Source organism: Coregonus lavaretus, assembly GCF_964263955.1.
Source record: "Coregonus lavaretus genome assembly, chromosome: 38".
Taxonomy (NCBI): Eukaryota; Metazoa; Chordata; class Actinopteri; order Salmoniformes; family Salmonidae; genus Coregonus; species Coregonus lavaretus.
Window position 1 is genome coordinate 10,819,646 of NC_140025.1, and position 19,634 is coordinate 10,839,279.

Genomic DNA, 19,634 nt, shown 5'->3' on the forward strand with positions numbered 1-19,634 from the left:
CCCTTCCCCAGATCTGTACCTCGACACAATCCTGTCTTGGAGTTCTACGGACAATTCCTTCAACCTCATGGCTTGGTTTTCGCTCTGACATGCACTGTCAACTGTGGGACCTTATATACACAGGTGTGTGCCTTTCCAAATCATGTCCAATCAATTGAATTTACCACAGGTGGACTCCATTCAGTTGTAGAAACATCTCAAGGACGATCATTGGAAACAGGATACACCTGAGCTCAATTTCGAGTCACATAGCAAAGGGTCTGAATACTTACACTACCAGTCAACAGTTTGGACACACCTACTCATACAATGTAGAAAATAGTAAAACATTAAGAAAAACCCTGGAATGATTAGGTGTGTCCAAACATTTGACTGGTACTGTATGTAAATACCGTATTTCAGTTTTTTATTTTTTATTTATTTGCAAAAATGTCTAAGAACCTATTTTCACTTTTTCATTATGGGGTATTGTGTGTAGATTGATGAGGGGGAAAAAAAGTATTTAATTCATTTTAGAATAAGGCTGTAACATAACACAATGTGGAAAAACTGAACGGGTCTGGATACTTTCTGAATTCGGAAAGTATTCAGACCCGTTCACTTTTTCCACATTTTATTTACATAAACGGTACCTAAAGACTCTCTGGTCTGATGAAACCAAGATTGAACTATTTGGCCTGAATGCCAAGCGTCACGTCTGGAGGAAACCTGGCACCATCCCTACGGTGAAGCATGGTGGTGGCAGTATCATGCTGTAGGGATGTTTTTCAGCGGCAGGGTCTGGGAGACTTGTCAGGATCGAGGAAAAGATTAACGGAGCAAAGTACAGAGAGATCCTTGATGAAAACCTGCTCCAGAGCGCTCAGGACCTCAGACTGGGGTGAAGGTTCACCTTCCAACAGGACAACGACCCTAAGCACACAGCCAAGACAGCGCAGGAGTGGCTCTGAATGTCCTTGAGTGGCCCAGCCAGAACCCGGACTTGAACCCAATCTAACATCTCTGGAGAGACCTGAAAATATCTGAGCAGCAACGCTCCCCATCCAACCTGACAGAGCTTGAGAGGATCTGCAGAGACGAATGGGAGAAACTCCCCAAATACAGGTGTGCCAAGCTTGTAGCATCATACCCAAGAAGACTCGATGCGCTGTAATCGCTGCCAAAGGTGCTTCAACAAAGTACTGAGTAAAGGGTCTGAATACTTATGTAAATGTGATATTTCAGGTTTATACTTTTAATAAATGTGCAAAAAATTCTAAAAACCTGTTTATGCTTTGTCATTATGGGGTAATGTGTGTTAATGAGAAAATCATGTTTAAAATCAATTTTAGAATGAGGCTGTACCCTAACAAAATGTGGAAAAAGTAAAGGGGTCTGAATACTTTCTGCAGTTGAAATTTGGCCATAGAATCAACGTCAGGAAAATATATATTTTCACCTTTCATTCAACCCCTAAAATGCACCTGATTTCAACGTCCGTACATTTTTTATTTTCAACGTCTGGAAATTAAGTGTTTTCAACTTCCACAAAATACGTATTTTCGACATCCGGAAAATATGTATTTTCGACATCTGGAAAATACGTATTTTGTACGTCCGGAAAAATACGTATTTTCACCTTTCATTCCGCACCTAAAATGCACCTGATGTCAACATCTGGAAAATACATCTAAAATACGTATTTTTAATGTCATTTTGCTTACTGGGAAAATTCCTTCATGGAGTTGAGTTTAGTCAGCTATGGCTTTTTGGCATTGTCTCTCTTCCTTCATGGGTTGATCTGAAACGGAACAGGACAGGTAAAACAACTTCCTATAAGAATCCATCATATTTATTTCGCCTTTACGCGATTACATAAAAGGAGGAATCCACGAAGACTATTGAGATGTACCCCAAAAATGAATGGTTATCTTCCTCTCTGATTGGATTCCAGTCATCTTTAGGCTGTTGAGCTCGCTTTCAATTTGACGAGAGGGGGTTCGAGTAAACGGAGGGGAGGGGTCTGAGGGTGGAGTAAAGAAAAAAACAAAGACAATCCTCACCAAACGCCATCTTGAAACTGTGGCACTGGTCACAGAAGAGGAAAACGTTGAGGACATCGCACGCTTGGGAAAATGCTGTACTGCCGTTCTTGTCTTGGATACACTCATGACTTGACAGCAGCGTGTTGACAAAACGAATTCGCTGTTGATCTAACGTGCGTTTCCCAACGACGTTTCTGATGAAATCTTGGTTGCTCCAAAACTGCAATTGGATAAGATTTTTACAGACACTGGTTGCCAGCTTTTACGGTGTGCTCAACTAGCTCGCTAAAGCCAACTCACAGAACACATTGCAATCCATCGGGAATGGGAAATACAATGTTTCTGTTCGGAATCGGATTATGTTCGTTACATTTTGGAAGATGACAACGTTGTGAGGACCAAAATATGAGATTTATCAAATATAACGTTAGTCCACGAAATGTGGTGCATCGAAACGTCTTCGAGATGTGGAACTCTTTCTTATCTAGCTAGTTAGCTAGGTCATTTACGATAGCTAGCAAACTAAGTAGCGATTTAAACTACCTGAAGCTAGCTAACTAGCTAACGTGCATATCTCATGATTGAGGGTTAATTAGCTATGTTCCATGATATTGTTGCTAATTTGACTGCTTAGATACTTTACCTGGTATTAGTCTAACTAGGTAAGTTAACAAAAATGAATGTAAAGAAAGCTAACATTAATCTTACGCACAGTAGAATAGTTGCCTAGTAATCTTGCTAGCTACTACTGTAACATGCTACCAGCTAACTAGATGGATAGTTAGACCAACCTGCAACAAGTCAGTCAGCTACGATTTTAACCATTTTGTAGCCTCTAGTTAGCTACACAAGTATCCCTCACCTCTTCCACATGTTTGGACATAATTCTTCAGGACCTTAAACTGTGTAGTAGCAAGCCTATTGGCTGGCCAGTGCAGTGGATATTTTGGAGTGGGTCTTCTCAACAAACACCTGCCAACTGGAAAGTCAGTGTCAATACCGCACTATGTTGACAATACTAGCTTGCAAACTAGCTGGCTAGTTACATTTGTCATTTTTTGCACAGACCTTCACAACACACAGTGGAGGAGCAAACCTTTGCAACTGTGTGTTGTGTTTATTTCCCGGAAATAAAAGGATTTCAATTGGATTGAAAATGGGAGCCGCTAGCGAGCTTGCGTTTGCTGTTTTTCTCATCTCGTTTTCCTCAGGTGGGTGGATATCTGTTGTTGGTAAAATAACTGTCTTTGTATGTATGGTTGTTAGAAATATTGTACTGTAGTATTGTACACGGTCAGGTGATACAATGCGTCTTGGCCTTTGACAGTGACACTCGCCTCGTTTTAAAGTTTATTATACTTTGCTTGAACAGGGATCCCGATTTTTTTTGCCTTTTTCATTAACAAGTCTACTGATACCTCCTGTAATGTAAAAAACTAAAACAAAGGCAATCTGTTGCATGGCAAACATTATGTGCAACAGCAGCAATGATTGAATACTTGAATGCACTTGGGTGTCTTCTCAGTCAGGGCCTTTTATAAGTGGGCAGGTATCTGTTGATTCATAATGTAAGAGAGGAATCTCTGTGTGTGGATCTACCTGGAATATTCCTCTGTGTGCAGGATTACATTTCCAGTGCACCAAGACCACTGACAAAACAAACAAATCACAAAGAAGCATCCATGATGCTATCATCTGAGGGGAACTTGCCATAAATCACCTACGCCATCTACCATTTTGTAGGGTGTTAGGGGTCAAAATGAAACTGTGGTTCAGGTGTTATACTTTGTATTCCATGTCATATAGAAGCTTCTCAGGAACACGCAACACTTTATTTCATGAGGATGGGACTGAGATCTTATTTTCAAGTGATCGGAAAAGGTCAAATGGTTGCGGACTGGTCAATGTTAATCCGTAGTCAATAATGGCACCAAATCACCTGTCTGGATTCTTACATTCAACACGTTTTTTTACATTATCTAAAGATAGGGTGGTCATATTGTTGTGGCATATTTAGGGCTGGCGTAGAACAAAGATGATTCAAATAAACGTAAAATGTATTACATTAAAATGCAAATGAGGCAGTAAGGAATACATAATTACAGTAACTTCATAATTTAAGGTAGGTTGGTCATATTAACAAATGATCATGCTTTATGCAAAACTGAGATTGTGTAAGAATTTGAACCAATTTATGAAATTAGAACGCAACTTTTTATACTACTTTATGCAACTTAAATGTAATATGCTAATTAGTATGTACGGAATTGAAAGAATACAGCATGTTAAGCTCATTTAAAGTAAAGTGGTCAAATTGTTAACATATGTTGATGTTTTATGCAGAACCGGGAGGTTGTAACAACTTAATAAAGCGATACTAAATAAAGATGATAAAAATAGTGAATAGTAATGTTCCATTCGCTGCAATAGGACAATTGACACACCAAACTAACTTGTTTTTAAATGAGTGAGTGATATGCACGTGCGTGCATATTTATGTATATGTGAAAGTGTGACAATGTAGACACCACAGGACCTGAAAAGGGGAGGAGATTACATTAAAACATTTTTAGGCCTATATTAAATCTATTGTATTTTCAATCTATTGCATTTTAATGTATGTAGTTGACTGAATTGTATAAACTATTGTGAATATTTAATATAATTACAATGATTTTGAACAATCAATGTATCCCATTTTAACTAGTCAATTATGAGCAGGTGACCTTGTAACACAATACCCTCACATCTGGCCTAGTCACAGGAGGTTGGTGGCACCTTAATTGGGGAGAACGGGCTTGTGGTAATGGCTGGGCCAGAATGAGTGGAATGGTATCAAATACATCAAACACATGGTGTAGTCCTAGATCTCTTTCATATCTCTTTCACTCTGACACATGCATGCAAAAAAAGACACTCACTCACCAAATCTCTTTTTCTCCCATGGTCTCACACACACTGCCAGCCAGTCAAGCAGATCTCTCTCTTACTTTATGGGCACAGTAATAGTAAAACAAAATAAAAAGGGCTTGTAATACTGCATTTTGCAATACTGCCTATACTACTTCATGTGCTGTTACCGTAATATCTGCATATATAGCCTAATCGCCGCCACCTCAAAGACATCAGGAAGTTGAGGCATCCCACTAGCACATTTGCTAGTTTTTTGTCAGGGCATTAAGACCAGAAAAAGACAGCCCCCTCCCTACACACACACCAACGTGGGCGTCTCTCTCTCCCAAATCAAATATCTGTATGTAGGTGCATTAATATGGTACTCGGTGCAGCAAAGGTGACTTATATGGTCATAAGTGGACCGTAACAGTGCAAACATGACGAGCAGCAGCAGCATTGGTAACAGGTTATATTCAATGCCTTCAGAAAGTACTCAGACCCCTTTACTTTTTCCACATTTTGTTACGTTACAGCCTTATTCTAAAATTGATTAAATTAAATAAAAATCCTCAGCAATCTACACACAATACCCCATAATGACAAAGTGAAAAGAGATACCTTATTTACATAAGTATTCAGACCCTTTGCTATGAGACTCAATTGAGCTCGGGTGTATCCTGTTTCCATTGATCATCCTTGAGATGTTTCTACAACTTGATTGGAGTCCACCTGTGGTAAATTCAATTGATTGGACATGATTTGGCACACACCTGTCTATATAAGGTCCACAGTTGACTGTATGTCAGAGCAAAACCAAGCCTTGAGGTCAAAGGAATTGTCCGTAGAGCTCCGAGACAGGATTGTGTCGACGGAATGCCAAATGTCTCATCTGGAGGAAACCTGGCACCATCCTTACGGTGAAGCATGGTTGTGGCAGCATCATGCTGTAGGGATGTTTTTCAAAGGCACTGAATAGTTATGTAAATGTACATTTTTAATAAATATAAATGAGCAAACATTTCTAAAAACCTATTTTTGCTTTGTCGTTATAGGGTATTGTGTGTAGATTGATGAGGAAAAAAACAATTTAATACATTTTAGAATAAGGCTGTAACGTAACAAAATGTGGAAAAAGTCAAGGGGTCTGAATACTTTCCGAATGCACTGTACATGTGTACAGGATAATAAAGAAGAAAATAGAATACAACAAAGTGTACAGTGCTGTTTGCTTCAACGATTCATGTTTACACTGTGGAGTAAGGTGCCACCCATAAACACACCAGGGGTGATAAGAGTACATATAATTGGGGTTACATAATCATGAACAAAGAGCAGGGTGATTAGACCTAGAGTGCCAAATAATACACCCAAACCTGTGCCCATGCCATCTGCATACAAACACACACCACACAACCCAGACACATCCTAACACACTCACACCGCATCCCCACCAACACACACACACACTAACACACACAGCCTGACACAGACTTCTCACTAAGTCTGAACTGTAACACAGAAAGCTACACTAGTCTAAGAACATAGCTTACTTCTAAGGTAGGCCTACACCTGAGTTGGGTTACATTGTAATGTTATGTTTGGTGTTGATTAGTTACTCTAGTGATAGGAGGACAAACTGCACCGTTTCCAGCAAATAATTACCCTAGTCTGAGACCGTGAGCTGCTTGCTAGCCACCTGCATAGCAAGATAGATGGGACACATTTTCAATTCACTGGTATTTGGCATTGTTTTTATCGATTGAACGGCTGTAGCCGCTGAACTCTGGTGGTTTAAAACCATCAATCACAAAATTCGCAACATTTGAAAAGTCAATCAATCAATAATATAATAATACTCTTAGCAAAAATGTTTGTTTTAATTTACAATCTGAAGAAACTATAAGAATAGAAAGGTTCAGAACTTTTGTTAAACATCACAGCACAATGGGAAAATATATGGCAATTAGAAATCAAAACTGGATGGTCTTCATAGATGGATGGGAGGGGTTGAGGGTAGCTGAAGGGTGGGACTAAAACAAACAAAAAATATAACTATTGTAAAATATACTGTGTCCGTAAAATGTATATAGTATGTATGTATGTATAAGTTGGAAGTAGAAGCCTAAGTATTGTTGTCCATTAGTTTACTCCAATTAGGGCTGGGGTGGTAGGATTAGGGGAAAATAATATAGTGCATTCGAAAAGTATTCAGACCCCTTTACTTTTTCCACATTCTGTTAAGATTTAAGCCATATTTTTAAATTGATTTAAAAAAAAAAAAAAAATCCCCCTCATCAATCTACACATATTACCCCATAATGACAAAGCAAAACAGGTTTTTAGATATTTTTGCAAATGTATATATATATTAAAAAAAAATGCTGAAATCACATTTACATAAGTATTCAGACCCTTCACTCAGTACTTTGTTGAAGCACCTTTGGCAGAGATTACAGCATTGAGTCTTCTTGGGTATGACGCTACAAGCTTGGCACCTGTATTTGTGAGGTTTCTCCCATTCTTCTCTGCAGCTCTGTCAGATTGGATGGGGAGTGTCGCTGCACAGCTATTTTCAGTTCTCTCCAGAGATGTTTGATCTGGTTCAAGTTTGGGCTCTGGCTGGGCCACTTGTCCCGAAGCCACTCCTGCGTTGTCTTGGCTGTGTGCTTAGGGTTGTTGTCCTGTTGGAAGGTGAACCTTCGCCCCAGTCTGAGGTCCTGAGCGCTCTGGAGCAGGTTTTCATCAAGGATCTCTCTGTACTTTGCTCCGTTCATCTTTCCCTAAACCCTGACTAGTCTCCCAGTACCTGCCGCTGAAAAACATCCCCACAGCATGATGCTGCCACCACCATGCTTCACCGTCGGGATGGTGCCAGGTTCCTCCAGACGTGACGCTTGGCATTCAGGCCAAAGAGTTCAATCTTGGTTTCATCAGACCAGAGAATCTTGTTTCACATGGTCTGAGAGTCCTTTAGGTGCCTTTTGGCAAACTCCAAGCGGGCTGTCATGTGCTTTTTTACTGAGAAGTGGCTTCCGTCTGGCCACTCTACCATAAAGGCCTGATTTGTTTAGTGCTGCAGAGATGGTTGTCCTTCTGGATGGTTCTCCCATCTCCACATAGGAACTCTGGGGATCTGTCAGAGTGACCATCGGGTTCTTGGTCACCTCCCTTACTAAGGCCCTTCTCCCCCGATTGCTCAGTTTTGGCTGGGCGGTCAGCTCTAGGAAGAGTCTTGTTGGTTCCAAATGTCTTCCATTTTAAGAATGATGGAGGCCACTGTGTTCTTGGGGACATTCAATGCTGCAACATTTTTTGGTACCCTTCCCCAGATCTGTGCCTCGACACTATCCTGTCTCGGAGCTCTACGGACAGTTACTTCGACCTCATGGCTTGGTTTTTGCTATAGACTGGTGTGTGCCTTTCCAAATAATGTCCAATCAATAGCATTTACCACAGGTGGACTCCAGTTAAGTTATAGAAACATCTCAAGGATGATTAATGGAAACAGGATGCACCTGAGCTCAATTTCGAGACTCATAGCAAAGGGTCTGAATACTTATGTAAATAAGGTATTTCTATTTTTTATTTGTAATACATTTCAATAAGATACAGTGGGGAGAACAAGTATTTGATACACTGCCGATTTTGCAGGTTTTCCTACTTACAAAGCATGTAGAGGTCTGTAATTTTTATCATAGGTACACTTCAACTGTGAGAGAAGGAATCTAAAACAAAAATCCAGAAAATCACATTGTATGATTTTTAAGTAATGAATTTGCATTTTATTGCATGACATAATTATTTGATCACCTACCAACCAGTAAGAATTCTGGCTCTCACAGACCCGTTCGTTTTTGTTTAAGAAGCCCTCCTGTTCTCCACTAATTACCTGTATTAACTGCACCTGTTTGAACTTGTTACCTGTATAAAAGACACCTGTCCACACACTCAATCAAACAGACTCCAACCTCTCCACAATGGCCAAGACCAGAGAGCTGTGTAAGGACATCAGGGATAAAATTGTAGACCTGCACAAGGCTGGGATGGGCTACAGGACAATAGGCAAGCAGCTTGGTGAGAAGGGAACAACTGTTGGCGCAATTATTAGAAAATGGAAGAAGTTCAAGATGACGGTCAATCACCCTCGGTCTGTGGCTCCATGCAAGATCTCACCTCGTGGGGCATCAATGATCATGAGGAAGGTGAGGGATCAGCCCAGAACTACACGGCAGGATCTGGTCAATGACCTGAAGAGAGCTGGGACCACAGTCTCAAAGAAAACCATTAGTAACACACTACGCCGTCATGGATTAAAATCCTGCAGCACACGCAAGGTCCCCCTGCTCAAGCCAGCGCATGTCCAGGCCCATCTGAAGTTTGCCAATTACCATCTGGATGATCCAGAGGAGGAATGGGAGAAGGTCATGTGGTCTGATGAGACAAAAATAGAGCTTTTTGGTCTAAACTCCACTCGCCGTGTTTGGAGGAAGAAGAAGGATGAGTACAACCCCAAGAACACCATCCCAACCGTGAAGCATGGAGGTGGAAACATCATTCTTTGGGGATGCTTTTCTGCAAAGGGGACAGGACGACTGCACCGTATTGAGGGGAGGATGGATGGGGCCAGGTATCGCGAGATCTTGGCCAACAACCTCCTTCCCTCAGTAAGAGCATTGAAGATGGGTCGTGGGTGGGTCTTCCAGCATGACAACGACCCGAAACACACAGCCAGGGAAACTAAGGAGTGGCTCCGTAAGAAGCATCTCAAGGTCCTGGAGTGGCCTAGCCAGTCTCCAGACCTGAACCCAATAGAAAATCTTTGGAGGGAGCTGAAAGTCCGTATTGCCCAGCGACAGCCCCGAAACCTGAAGGATCTGGAGAAGGTCTGTATGGAGGATTGGGCCAAAATCCCTGCTGCAGTGTGTGCAAACCTGGTCAAGACCTACAGGAAACATATGATCTCTGTAATTGCAAACAAAGGTTTCTGTACCAAATATTAAGTTCTGCTTTTCTGATGTATCAAATACTTATGTCATGCAAATTAATTACTTTAAAATCATACAATGTGATTTTCTGGATTTTTGTTTTAGATTCCGTCTCTCACAGTTGAAGTGTACCTATGATACAAATTACAGACCTCTACATGCTTTGTAAGTAGGAAAACCTGCTAAATCGGCAGTGTATCAAATACTTGTTTTCCCCACTGTATATTTCTGGTTTTTATTTGTAAGACATTTGCAAAAATGTCTAAACCTGTTTTCGCTTTGTCATTATGGGGTATTGTGTGTAGATTGATGAGGACATTTAAAAAATACATATATATTTTAGAATAAGGCTGTAACAAAAATGTGAAGGGGTCTAAATTTATCCAACACAACTATCACACGCGCACAGCATACAGAGCCTATTTTGAGTGGGATTTCTCCTGTAGCTCCTCAGCTGGTTGCTGCTGAAATAAAACAAGCTTTTATAAAACCATTAATTGCGCAACAATTCTAAATACAGATTTTTGTTAACTGTTTTTGTGCGCTATTTAAGAGCTGTTTTTGTTTCTCAACTAGTAATTGAAGTGCTCCTCCTATTCACCATTCAAGTGCAGGCAACAGGCTATCAGTGCGTCACCAACCACTTAACAATGTGAGCTGGAGGCAGTATGCATTTTGAAAACATACTTACTTGTTTGAAACCTGAATGTTTTATTTCATGTTACGAGGCATGTCTTACCTTGCTTCAAAGGAGCCTATAGGCAAAGTCTGACCATGGAAACGTGAAGGCAATGATTTTATTTTATGAAGACTATTTTATAAAGTTTGAGGAAGCTTACAATTTATCCTACCATTTCCACTGTTCTGCGTGCCAGTGATGATTTTCATATGCGCATTTTCGTTGAACAAATCATCGCCTATATCTTTGCCACACACCCCTCCCCTTCTTCTTGTCGCAACATTTCAAAGCTGCAATATGTAACTATTTGGGCGACCCGACCAAATTCACATAGAACTGTAAGTTATAGATCTGTCACTCATTGAAGGCAAGTCTAAGAAGCAGATCTGTTCTATGTGTACTATTTCTATGCTTCCCGTTTATTTTACATTTTTGCGTCTTTTACTTTCAGTTTTGTGCACCAGCTGAAAATACAATATTTTTGGTTATTGAAAATATATTTCACAGCGGTTTAGATGGTACACTGTTTCTCTACATTCTCTATACTTGTTTTGTCACACAAACTGAAATTAGACGAACTACTCGAATTTTTGCAACCAGGAAATGGCGACGTGATTTCTGTATAGTGCACCTTTTAAATTATTCTCAAGACACATTGTTTTCACATCTTAGATTATTTTCACTGACAGCTGAAACTCAATAATCAGCTAGGCCTATTTCCATGTGAGCTGCCCAAGTTGCAGGCTTCCCAAATAGGCATAGGCCTAGGAGCTTGTGATTTGTGACAATACACAGCAATAAAAATAAAAAAAAGAAGCTAATGATTCTTGATTCCTCTGTGGCTAAGTCATTCTTTCTGGTGAAGTATTTTGAATGATATTATTCTGTACATTTATTTCCATTTACTTCCCTATAGGACCCACCGCTATGCCATTTCTCTCCTGTTCTATTGGGTTTTCATATCCACAACTTTATTTTGCTGTCCAGAAGCCAAAGGCACAATCCTAGTCATATTAGCATATCACATTTTATTTGCCACATGCGCACTTACATTATTTGAAATGCTTACTTACAAGCCCTTAACCAACAATGCAGTTTTAAGAAAAAAAAGTTAAGTAATAAACAGATAAGTAAGAAATAAAAATAACAAATAATTAAAGAGCAGCAATAAAATAACATTAGGGGGGCTATATACAGGGGGTACCGGTACAGAGTCGATGTGCGGGGGCACCGGTTAGTCTAGGTAATCGAGGTAATGTGTACATGTGGGTGGAGTTAAAGTGACTATGCATAGATAATAAACAGAGTAGCAGCAGCGTAATAGAGGGGGTGGAGTGGACAATGCAAATAGTCTGGGTAGCCATGATTAGCTGTTCAGGAGTCTTATGGCTTGGGGGTAGAAGCTGTTAAGAAGCCTTTTCGACCTAGAATTGGCGCTACGGTACCGCTTGCCGTGCGGTAGCAGAGAGAACAGTCTATGACTAGGGTGGCTGGAGTCTTTGTCAATTTTTAGGGCCTTCCTCTGACACCGCCTGGTCCTAGATGGCAGGAAGCTTGGCCCCAGTGATGTACTGGGCCGTACGCACTACCCACTACCCTCTGTAGTGCCTTGCAGTCAAAGTTATTGCATCTTTAGATTCCCCCTCTTTATAAGTTTCTAACAGATATTTTCATCTCTGTCACCATATGGAACCGCCATCAGGTGCGCTGTTTAGAATGGTGTTTTCTCACAAATTGCTTCATTACATGAGTTGCATGTTCTATTAAGATGCATTACCATAATTTAAATTAGATTTCTGTCATTCTGAGCACCGTGGATGGACGCCCTATTGGGTTATGCACCCAATGGCCGGTAAATTAAAATCTTCCCAGTCACGTTGTCCGGCGCCACATTTTCCAAACCGAAACCCTGATACAGCCACTGCAGAGCAGCGCTGCCTCTCACCCAGAGCGTTACCTCAGCGAACGGTGTCAAGCCAACATATACTCCCTCACACCGCTAGCTAGCATCTTGTCATGAAAACAGGTGGCAATGTGAATTTGGACTAATCCCTGATGTCTCTATTTGGTAACCTGTTATGTTTTTTTTTTGTGTCTCTGAAAACATCTGAATGACTGAAGCGAAGGAAAAACGTTTTACCTTATATTTCAGTCCAAGGACTTATGACGACCAATAAACACCCTCAGGACGTTCCCATACTTGTTGGCAATACAATGTCACATCAATCTTACTCTGGTAGAGTGAGTAATACCAATCGCAAAAAACAAATATGAGCACACCGATTTCGCGGGTTTCATAAAGGCTGTCCCACAGGTTTCTACGTTTTTAGCACGGCCCTTTACATTTGGGCTCATACCGCGTAAATATCCTAAGGTACACTATTGGGATTTTTAGACATGGTTAACAACTTCCACATTCATGTTTTCAAATGGTTTTATGTATTTTAAGGACCACATTTTGTGAAAATGTATTTGATCATGCATAGCGTCCAGTGTTGTTTGTGTCATCGAACACCCTACATTTTGCCAGCTGAGTACCCACTTTCAATAGTTGCTATCTTAGATGGGAAATCATTGGGGACATACCATCCTGACCTGTACTGTTTTCATTTGAGTGTTTTGTCATACTGTGGCATCACATAACCTCTAGGCCTATACAGGAAATGCAAAATAAAACCATCAATGAGAAAAGGTGCCATACAGTAACGTTCTTCATGTAAAGTTATTTTATGTTGGTCCTCATTTCAGTGGGGTCTATATGTTTTTGTCTGGTAGTGGTGGCCCTCATGCATCTTTGTCTTGGTCTTATTAATAAAGACTACAACTTGCTGACTTGAGACTATCTGGAATTAAATGCCAAATCCTCACTTTTGGGGAGCAAGCTGTCTAGATAATCCTTTCTGCTTTCTGCTATTGAAAGCTGCTGCTGCCCTAACAGTTGGTCGGTCAAGCAGTGTTCATTTAGCAGCTGAGACGCGTTTTTAAATGGATAGTCATTGGCTCAATGACTGGAAGTCTATGGGAACACCTACCCCTGCTACCTTTGTCACCACTGCTGAAAAAAATCCTAGGGGAAACACTGTCAAGGTTATCTTTTCAAGGTTTGATGACACATGTAATAGTATTAGCTAGATGCACTCTGGCCACGTTACACATTTACATTGTTTCTTCTACATCTTTCATTCTGTGTTAAGCCTGAATATCTGTCACTAAACGTGGGTGTTTATATACTGAAGTGAGTAGGAATTATGAGGACAGTAAATATGCTTACCATAGACCCTGAAGAAAGTACTACAGTATGATGCTCAATAAATAATTAAAATGTGTAGCCTCAAACAGTCCTTTGACTCTGATTTGGGACAAAGGCCCATGTGGAGTTTGATCCTCTTTGATACAAGGCTAAAGAGGTTAGGCTACACAGCCATATGCTGAGGGTAAAGTAGCTCTAGCCCAGCCGCTTAAATCCTCAGCTCAAAAATGTGTAATGACATGTTGGCTTCACCAAAGCCAAGCAACGGCACTATATTTGAATCACACTCATCTTGACATGTCATGTACAGTAATACAGACATGCTCTGCTGGACTGTAGATTTGCTACTAAAACTGAAATCAAACTCCGCTCTGACTGACTGAAGTGGTTGAGGTTTGGTGTCCACGGTGTGGGATAATAAACAGCTCAAATGCTGTCGCTCGCCTGCCCACGGCCCATTCCTTTCCAGGCTTTGGATCCGGTTCAGGTTACCCGCTGCCTCGCTCTCTAGAGTCTGGATCTGGGTACAAATAGTATTTGAAATCATTCAAGGGTAAGCTGTGTTTGAGCTTGCCTGGCACATCAGGGCCAATGAAATAGTCCCATAAGTGCAAACTCCACTCCTTTTCTTATACTCCAGGCAGGCTCAAGCAAACACTTAAAGTATTTGAAAGAGGCCAAATACTATTTGAACCCAGGTCTGCTAGTGTCACTCTGAGTCGATAGTCTCCTGGGAAACCTGGAGGCCCCAGAGCAAAGCCCAGGCATTCCTGACCGTGTCAGTCAGTGAAAAAGAGCATGCTCCCACCACTCCCACCCCCACCAGGGCTCATGTTGACACTGTCAACCACCAGCAACCCAAACCAGACAAGACCAGAGAGATGAAGAAGCCAGACAGATGTTGCAGGCCTCGACCCCCCCCCTTCCTCTCACAGGCTCCACTAGGTCCAGGCTTCAGGGTGGATGGATGGATTGATGGCACAGCTGGAGAACATCTCCTTAATTTTGGCTATCACAGTTTTCAAGAAGCGAGGGGAGTTGCACTATAGCTCTTCACGTGTCCAAAATGTTGGACTCGTTCCGAACTTTTACAGTTTATTTGGGTTAAACTATTTCTCTCAGCATATTTTGGTTGCTTACAGGAGCTGCTGGAGTTGGCTGGCACTGTGTCCCAGTTTCCTTCTTGTGTCCGTCCTGAATAATTAGGGTCCTATAAAATCTGTGATGCGGACAGAATCACGGAATCCAGACATTAAAACGGAATTCAACAATATTTAAAAATGAATTGAATTTAGTAGGAAATCAACTAAATGCAAGTCGAGATCTACCACTCAGATTATTTTTTTTACACGACTTCAAAAATGTAAGCCTATGCAACATGAAGATATTAAAAACAGTACATTAGCGATGAGGTTTGTGCAGTAAGCTATAGGCCCAATACATTATCACCGCGTATTTGCTTTGCTTGAATTGCCCTGCCAATGCATTGTTGTTCGGGCCATTAAAAAATATATATATATTTGAGGTAGGCTATATGATCACACCGGTAATATATATGTTGTTGTATTACTTGTGAAGCACAGCTGAGTGAGCATACATTTTAAATCATTTGCTTTTTATTTTACTGGGCTGATGGTGCCTGCATCTGATGGTGCCTGCATCTGATGGTGCCTGCATCTGATGGTGCCTGCATCTGATGGTGAGTCTCAGCGGAGGGAGAGAGCTGCAGACTGAGGGTCTGCCTCTCAACGTCCCTCCGCTCTACCTTTCCTCCACTGACACTGACCAAAAAGGGACACCGTCTTCCAGATGATGGCGAAATTCGAGTCGCACCACATTATTTCTGCCTCATGCACAAATTCATGTTACTCCTATGGACAGAGAAATCCTCGATATTAACAAAGACCCAAGCCACTAATAATAACAACAACGTAAGCCTATAGATACACTTTCTTACGCGTTTATTACTGCTGCAGTGCTTGTGGTAGCACTGAGTGGAAATAGGAAGAATGTGCATTTTATGGCTTATAAAAGTGTTGAATACAAAGTGTTGAAAGTGCTGAGGAAGAACTTAAACATGAACTCACTCATAAAAACAGCATATCTTTGCTGTATTCATTGACAGTCTCTCTCTAGTCATGATTTTGAAATCTCACAATATCAACTTTGCTGTAGCTTTCTTTTATGCCTGCTACATTACTGCAGACATGCTCATTGGCCAGCCGTAGACCTATAGTGCACTTGATTTGCTCTCTGGGCCCGCCGGGAAGGCAGAGTTTGTACCTTCAAACACATGAAATGGTTCAAAATGGCAACAGTTCGCCTATCCAGCGCGCAGGGCAGCTGAATCAGGTACACCTACCGCCAACAGCCCGAGAAGAATAAAACCAAAATAGGAACACACGGCTTTATCATTGTTTTTTTTTACAGATATTTGGCGATCGACTAGGAATGCCTTGGAGATCAACCTGTCGATTGCGATCGACCGGTTGATGATCACTGCTCTAGAAAGTTGACTTAAGTTCAATCTCGTGCTTCTCTCTGTGGGCTGATATTTCTGCGAGGCAGTCCCGAGGGAGCATTGCTCATCAAATAAAACAAATATTTTATTAAAGTAATGTGAATAAATGATGGTTAATTAGTGATAAGCAGTAATGGGCAGTCACTACCATCATGGGACTTTTATTGTTTTATTCAGTGTTAAAGCATTCACCCACATAATGCAGAGTGCATTTAATGTCAAAAGAAATCATCCAAATAGAAAACCGCAATTCTTTTTTAATAATCGAACCGAAACCGAACCAACCTCAAAAAGGACTAATTGCTCAGCTCTACCGCATGGTATGGCAACTGCTTGGCATCTGACTGGCTTGGCATCCCCCAAGCCATAAGACTGCTGAACAGTTAATCAAATGACTACCCGGACTATTTGCATTGACCCCAATATATTTTTTTGTTGCACTGATTCTTGCACTAGCTCTATGCACACTCACTGAACTCTGCCCACGCACTCACACATACATCAGTGGCACTCCAACACACACATACACACACCCACAAAACACACACATGCATATTGACGCCACGCACTCACACAGACACACTTTCACACTCTTCACATACGCTGCTGCTACTCTGTTTATTATCTATCCTGATTGCCTAGTCACTTTTACCACTACTCATATGTACATATGACCTCTACTACCTCGTACTCCTGCACATTGACTCGGTACTGGCCCTCCTTGTATATAGCCTCGTTATTCTATTGGTAGTTGTTTTTTAGTGCACATTTTTCTTACTTTTGAGGGTTCGTAAGTAAGCATTTCACGGTAAAGTCTACACCTGTTGTATTCGCGCATGTGACAAATAAAATTAGATTTGATTTTAAATGCATCAGTGATTTTGTATTTTCCTATAACTTTTTGAAGAGGCAACGCGGGAATTCCCATCTGTGTGTGTGCGTTTGTCGACTTTGTATAGCTGTTAATGATGATGCTAATGATAACCGTCTTTTGGTAGATGGAAAGGCTTTCCCAAAAACCTTCTAAATTAAATGTTTAATCAATCCAGTGGCCATTTGTTTAGCGAACTCTGCAACCAGATGTGCGCTACAGAAACACTGCTACCCAAACAAGTCTGCTGGTGTGCACTTGAATTAAAGGGTATCTTAACATCCAAAAAATTAAAATCTCTTAGATTTTTTGTTGGGGACTTAGAACATCCACCCACTTGGGAGCAAGGCCTAGCCAGTCAGAATGAGTTTTTCTCCACAAAACAGCTTTATTACAGACAGAAATACTCCTTCGTTTCATCAGCTGTCTGGGTGGCTGGTCGCAGACGATCCCGCAGGTGAAGAAGCCAGATGTGGAGGTCCTGGGCTGGCGTGGTTACATGTGGTCTGCGGTTGTGATGCCGGTTGGACATACTGCCAAATTCTCTAAAACGAGACATCTGTGGCATTGTGTTGTGTGACAAAACTGCACATTTTAGAGTGGCCTTTTATTGTCCCCAGCACAAGGTGCACTTGTGTAATGATCATGCTGTTTAATCAGCTTCTTGATATGCCACACCTGTCAGGTGGATGGATTATCTTGGCAGGAGAAATGCTCACTAACAGGGATGTAAACAAATTTGTGCACAACATTTGAGAGAAGTAGGCTTTTTGTGCGTATGGAACATTGCTGTGATCTTTTATTTCAGCTCTTGAAACATGGGACCAACACTTTGTTGCATTTATATTGTGGTTCAGTATAGATACGTATCGAATCGTCTTGAAGGGATAAGATGCACATCCCATATTCTGTCAATTTGCGGATATACACCCACTTATGTATTGTACACAAAGGTATGATGTCTATGGTAAGACGTGTGCATATTAGGCTAAGGTTAACGTTAGTAAACCATGGGTTTCACTTTCAGCACAATGCAATTTTCTCAGTGCTCAGGACTCGGGAGGCCCAAAGAAAAAGGCCTAGTCCTAAGTGTAATTAAAATGTCCTGCAGATGTTGCCTTATGCTTCACAGGACTGCAGTAGTCTAGACAGACTGGCTGTTCAGCGTATGGCCTTGCTTAGATCCAGGCTGATTCAAACTGGTTGTTCTACATTTATCATGTTCTTGTTTCAAGTCTCTCAAGACTATCTCTTTCTCCTTGCTCTTTTTACTCCCGATAAAATGTTTCATGCCTTGCTGTCATCAGGTTTTCCCAAAGCACAAAGGGAAGTCTGTTTTAGGGAGATGGGTTATCTGTGTCTGCTGCTTGGTGAACAGACGGGTTGATTTGCTTCCATTATGCTAATGCACACTAAATGGTTAGAGGGGGACCAACTACTAATAATCATGGGCTATTTAAATGCCTATTTGCAAATGTAGGCTTTTCTTGTAGAACATGAGCAATGTGCAGTTAGGTCTTTTCGAGCCCTGTGGATGAAAGAAAGAACACAGAGTACAATAGTGTATTAAGAGATGCTTTTATTAAGTAGGCCTGAAATGGTCCTTTCAGCTAAGTAGTCATTTTGCATTTTTTTTTTTTTTTACATTTTAGTCATTTAGCAGACGCTCTTATCCAGAGCGACTTACAGTTAGTGAGTGCATACATTATATATTAATTTTTTTCATACTGGCCCCCCGTGGGAATCGAACCCACAACCCTGGCGTTGCAAACGCCATGCACTACCAACTGAGCTACATCCCTGCCGGCCATTCCCTCCCCTACCCTGGACGACGCTGGGCCAATTGTGCGCCGCCCCATGGGTCTTCCGGTCGCGGCCGGCTACGACAGAGCCTGGATTCGAACCAGGATCTCTAGTGGCAGAGCTAGCACTGCGAGGACAGCTATAGGTGGTTGTGAGCAGTCATTTGCTTTTACGTGGTTGAGTTGCTCTGAAGATAAGCATTGAATTATGCTTTCCCCTTTCCCTTACGGTCATAAATGAGGCTTACCACAATTTTCCTCCTCAAGATAATTCCAGACAATTTAGCTAGCTGGGGTCAGTGCCCTTACCCCTGCCCCCAACCCCCTGCCCCTACACCCAACACTGCTGAGGATAATTATCAGTTTAAAAATGTTATTTCCTTCCTGTAGAATAATTTGTAAGAATGTACACTGTGCACAGAGCTGGCTGTAGCCCATTAGGCTGGCGCAGGGCACTGGAATATGGGTATCTGTACAGTAGACTAGTTCATTGGGTGCCCTGAATGCTGTAGCCTTGGCCGTAAGCAAAGCGACTGGCCATCAGCAGTATAATTGAAGTGGAGGCTGATAGGCTGTTGGACATTCCAGCGAGGATTAAGGGGATTGG

At 41.4% G+C, this 19,634-nt stretch overlaps 1 protein-coding gene across 3 annotated transcripts in view; it reads left to right on the top strand.

The window, feature by feature from the left end:
• Window positions 1–2,070: 2,070 nt before the first annotated feature.
• The window catches only part of LOC311112544 (activin receptor type-2A-like), a 49,338-nt gene continuing 31,774 nt past the window's right edge, over window positions 2,071–19,634 (top strand). For all 3 annotated transcript variants that reach the window (XM_084155679.1, XM_084155681.1, XM_084155680.1), the window contains exon 1: window positions 2,071–3,235. In XM_084155679.1, the coding sequence (XP_084011805.1) occupies window positions 3,181–3,235 (55 nt within the window). In that variant the 5' untranslated portion in view covers window positions 2,071–3,180. The remainder of the gene's footprint in view (window positions 3,236–19,634) is intronic.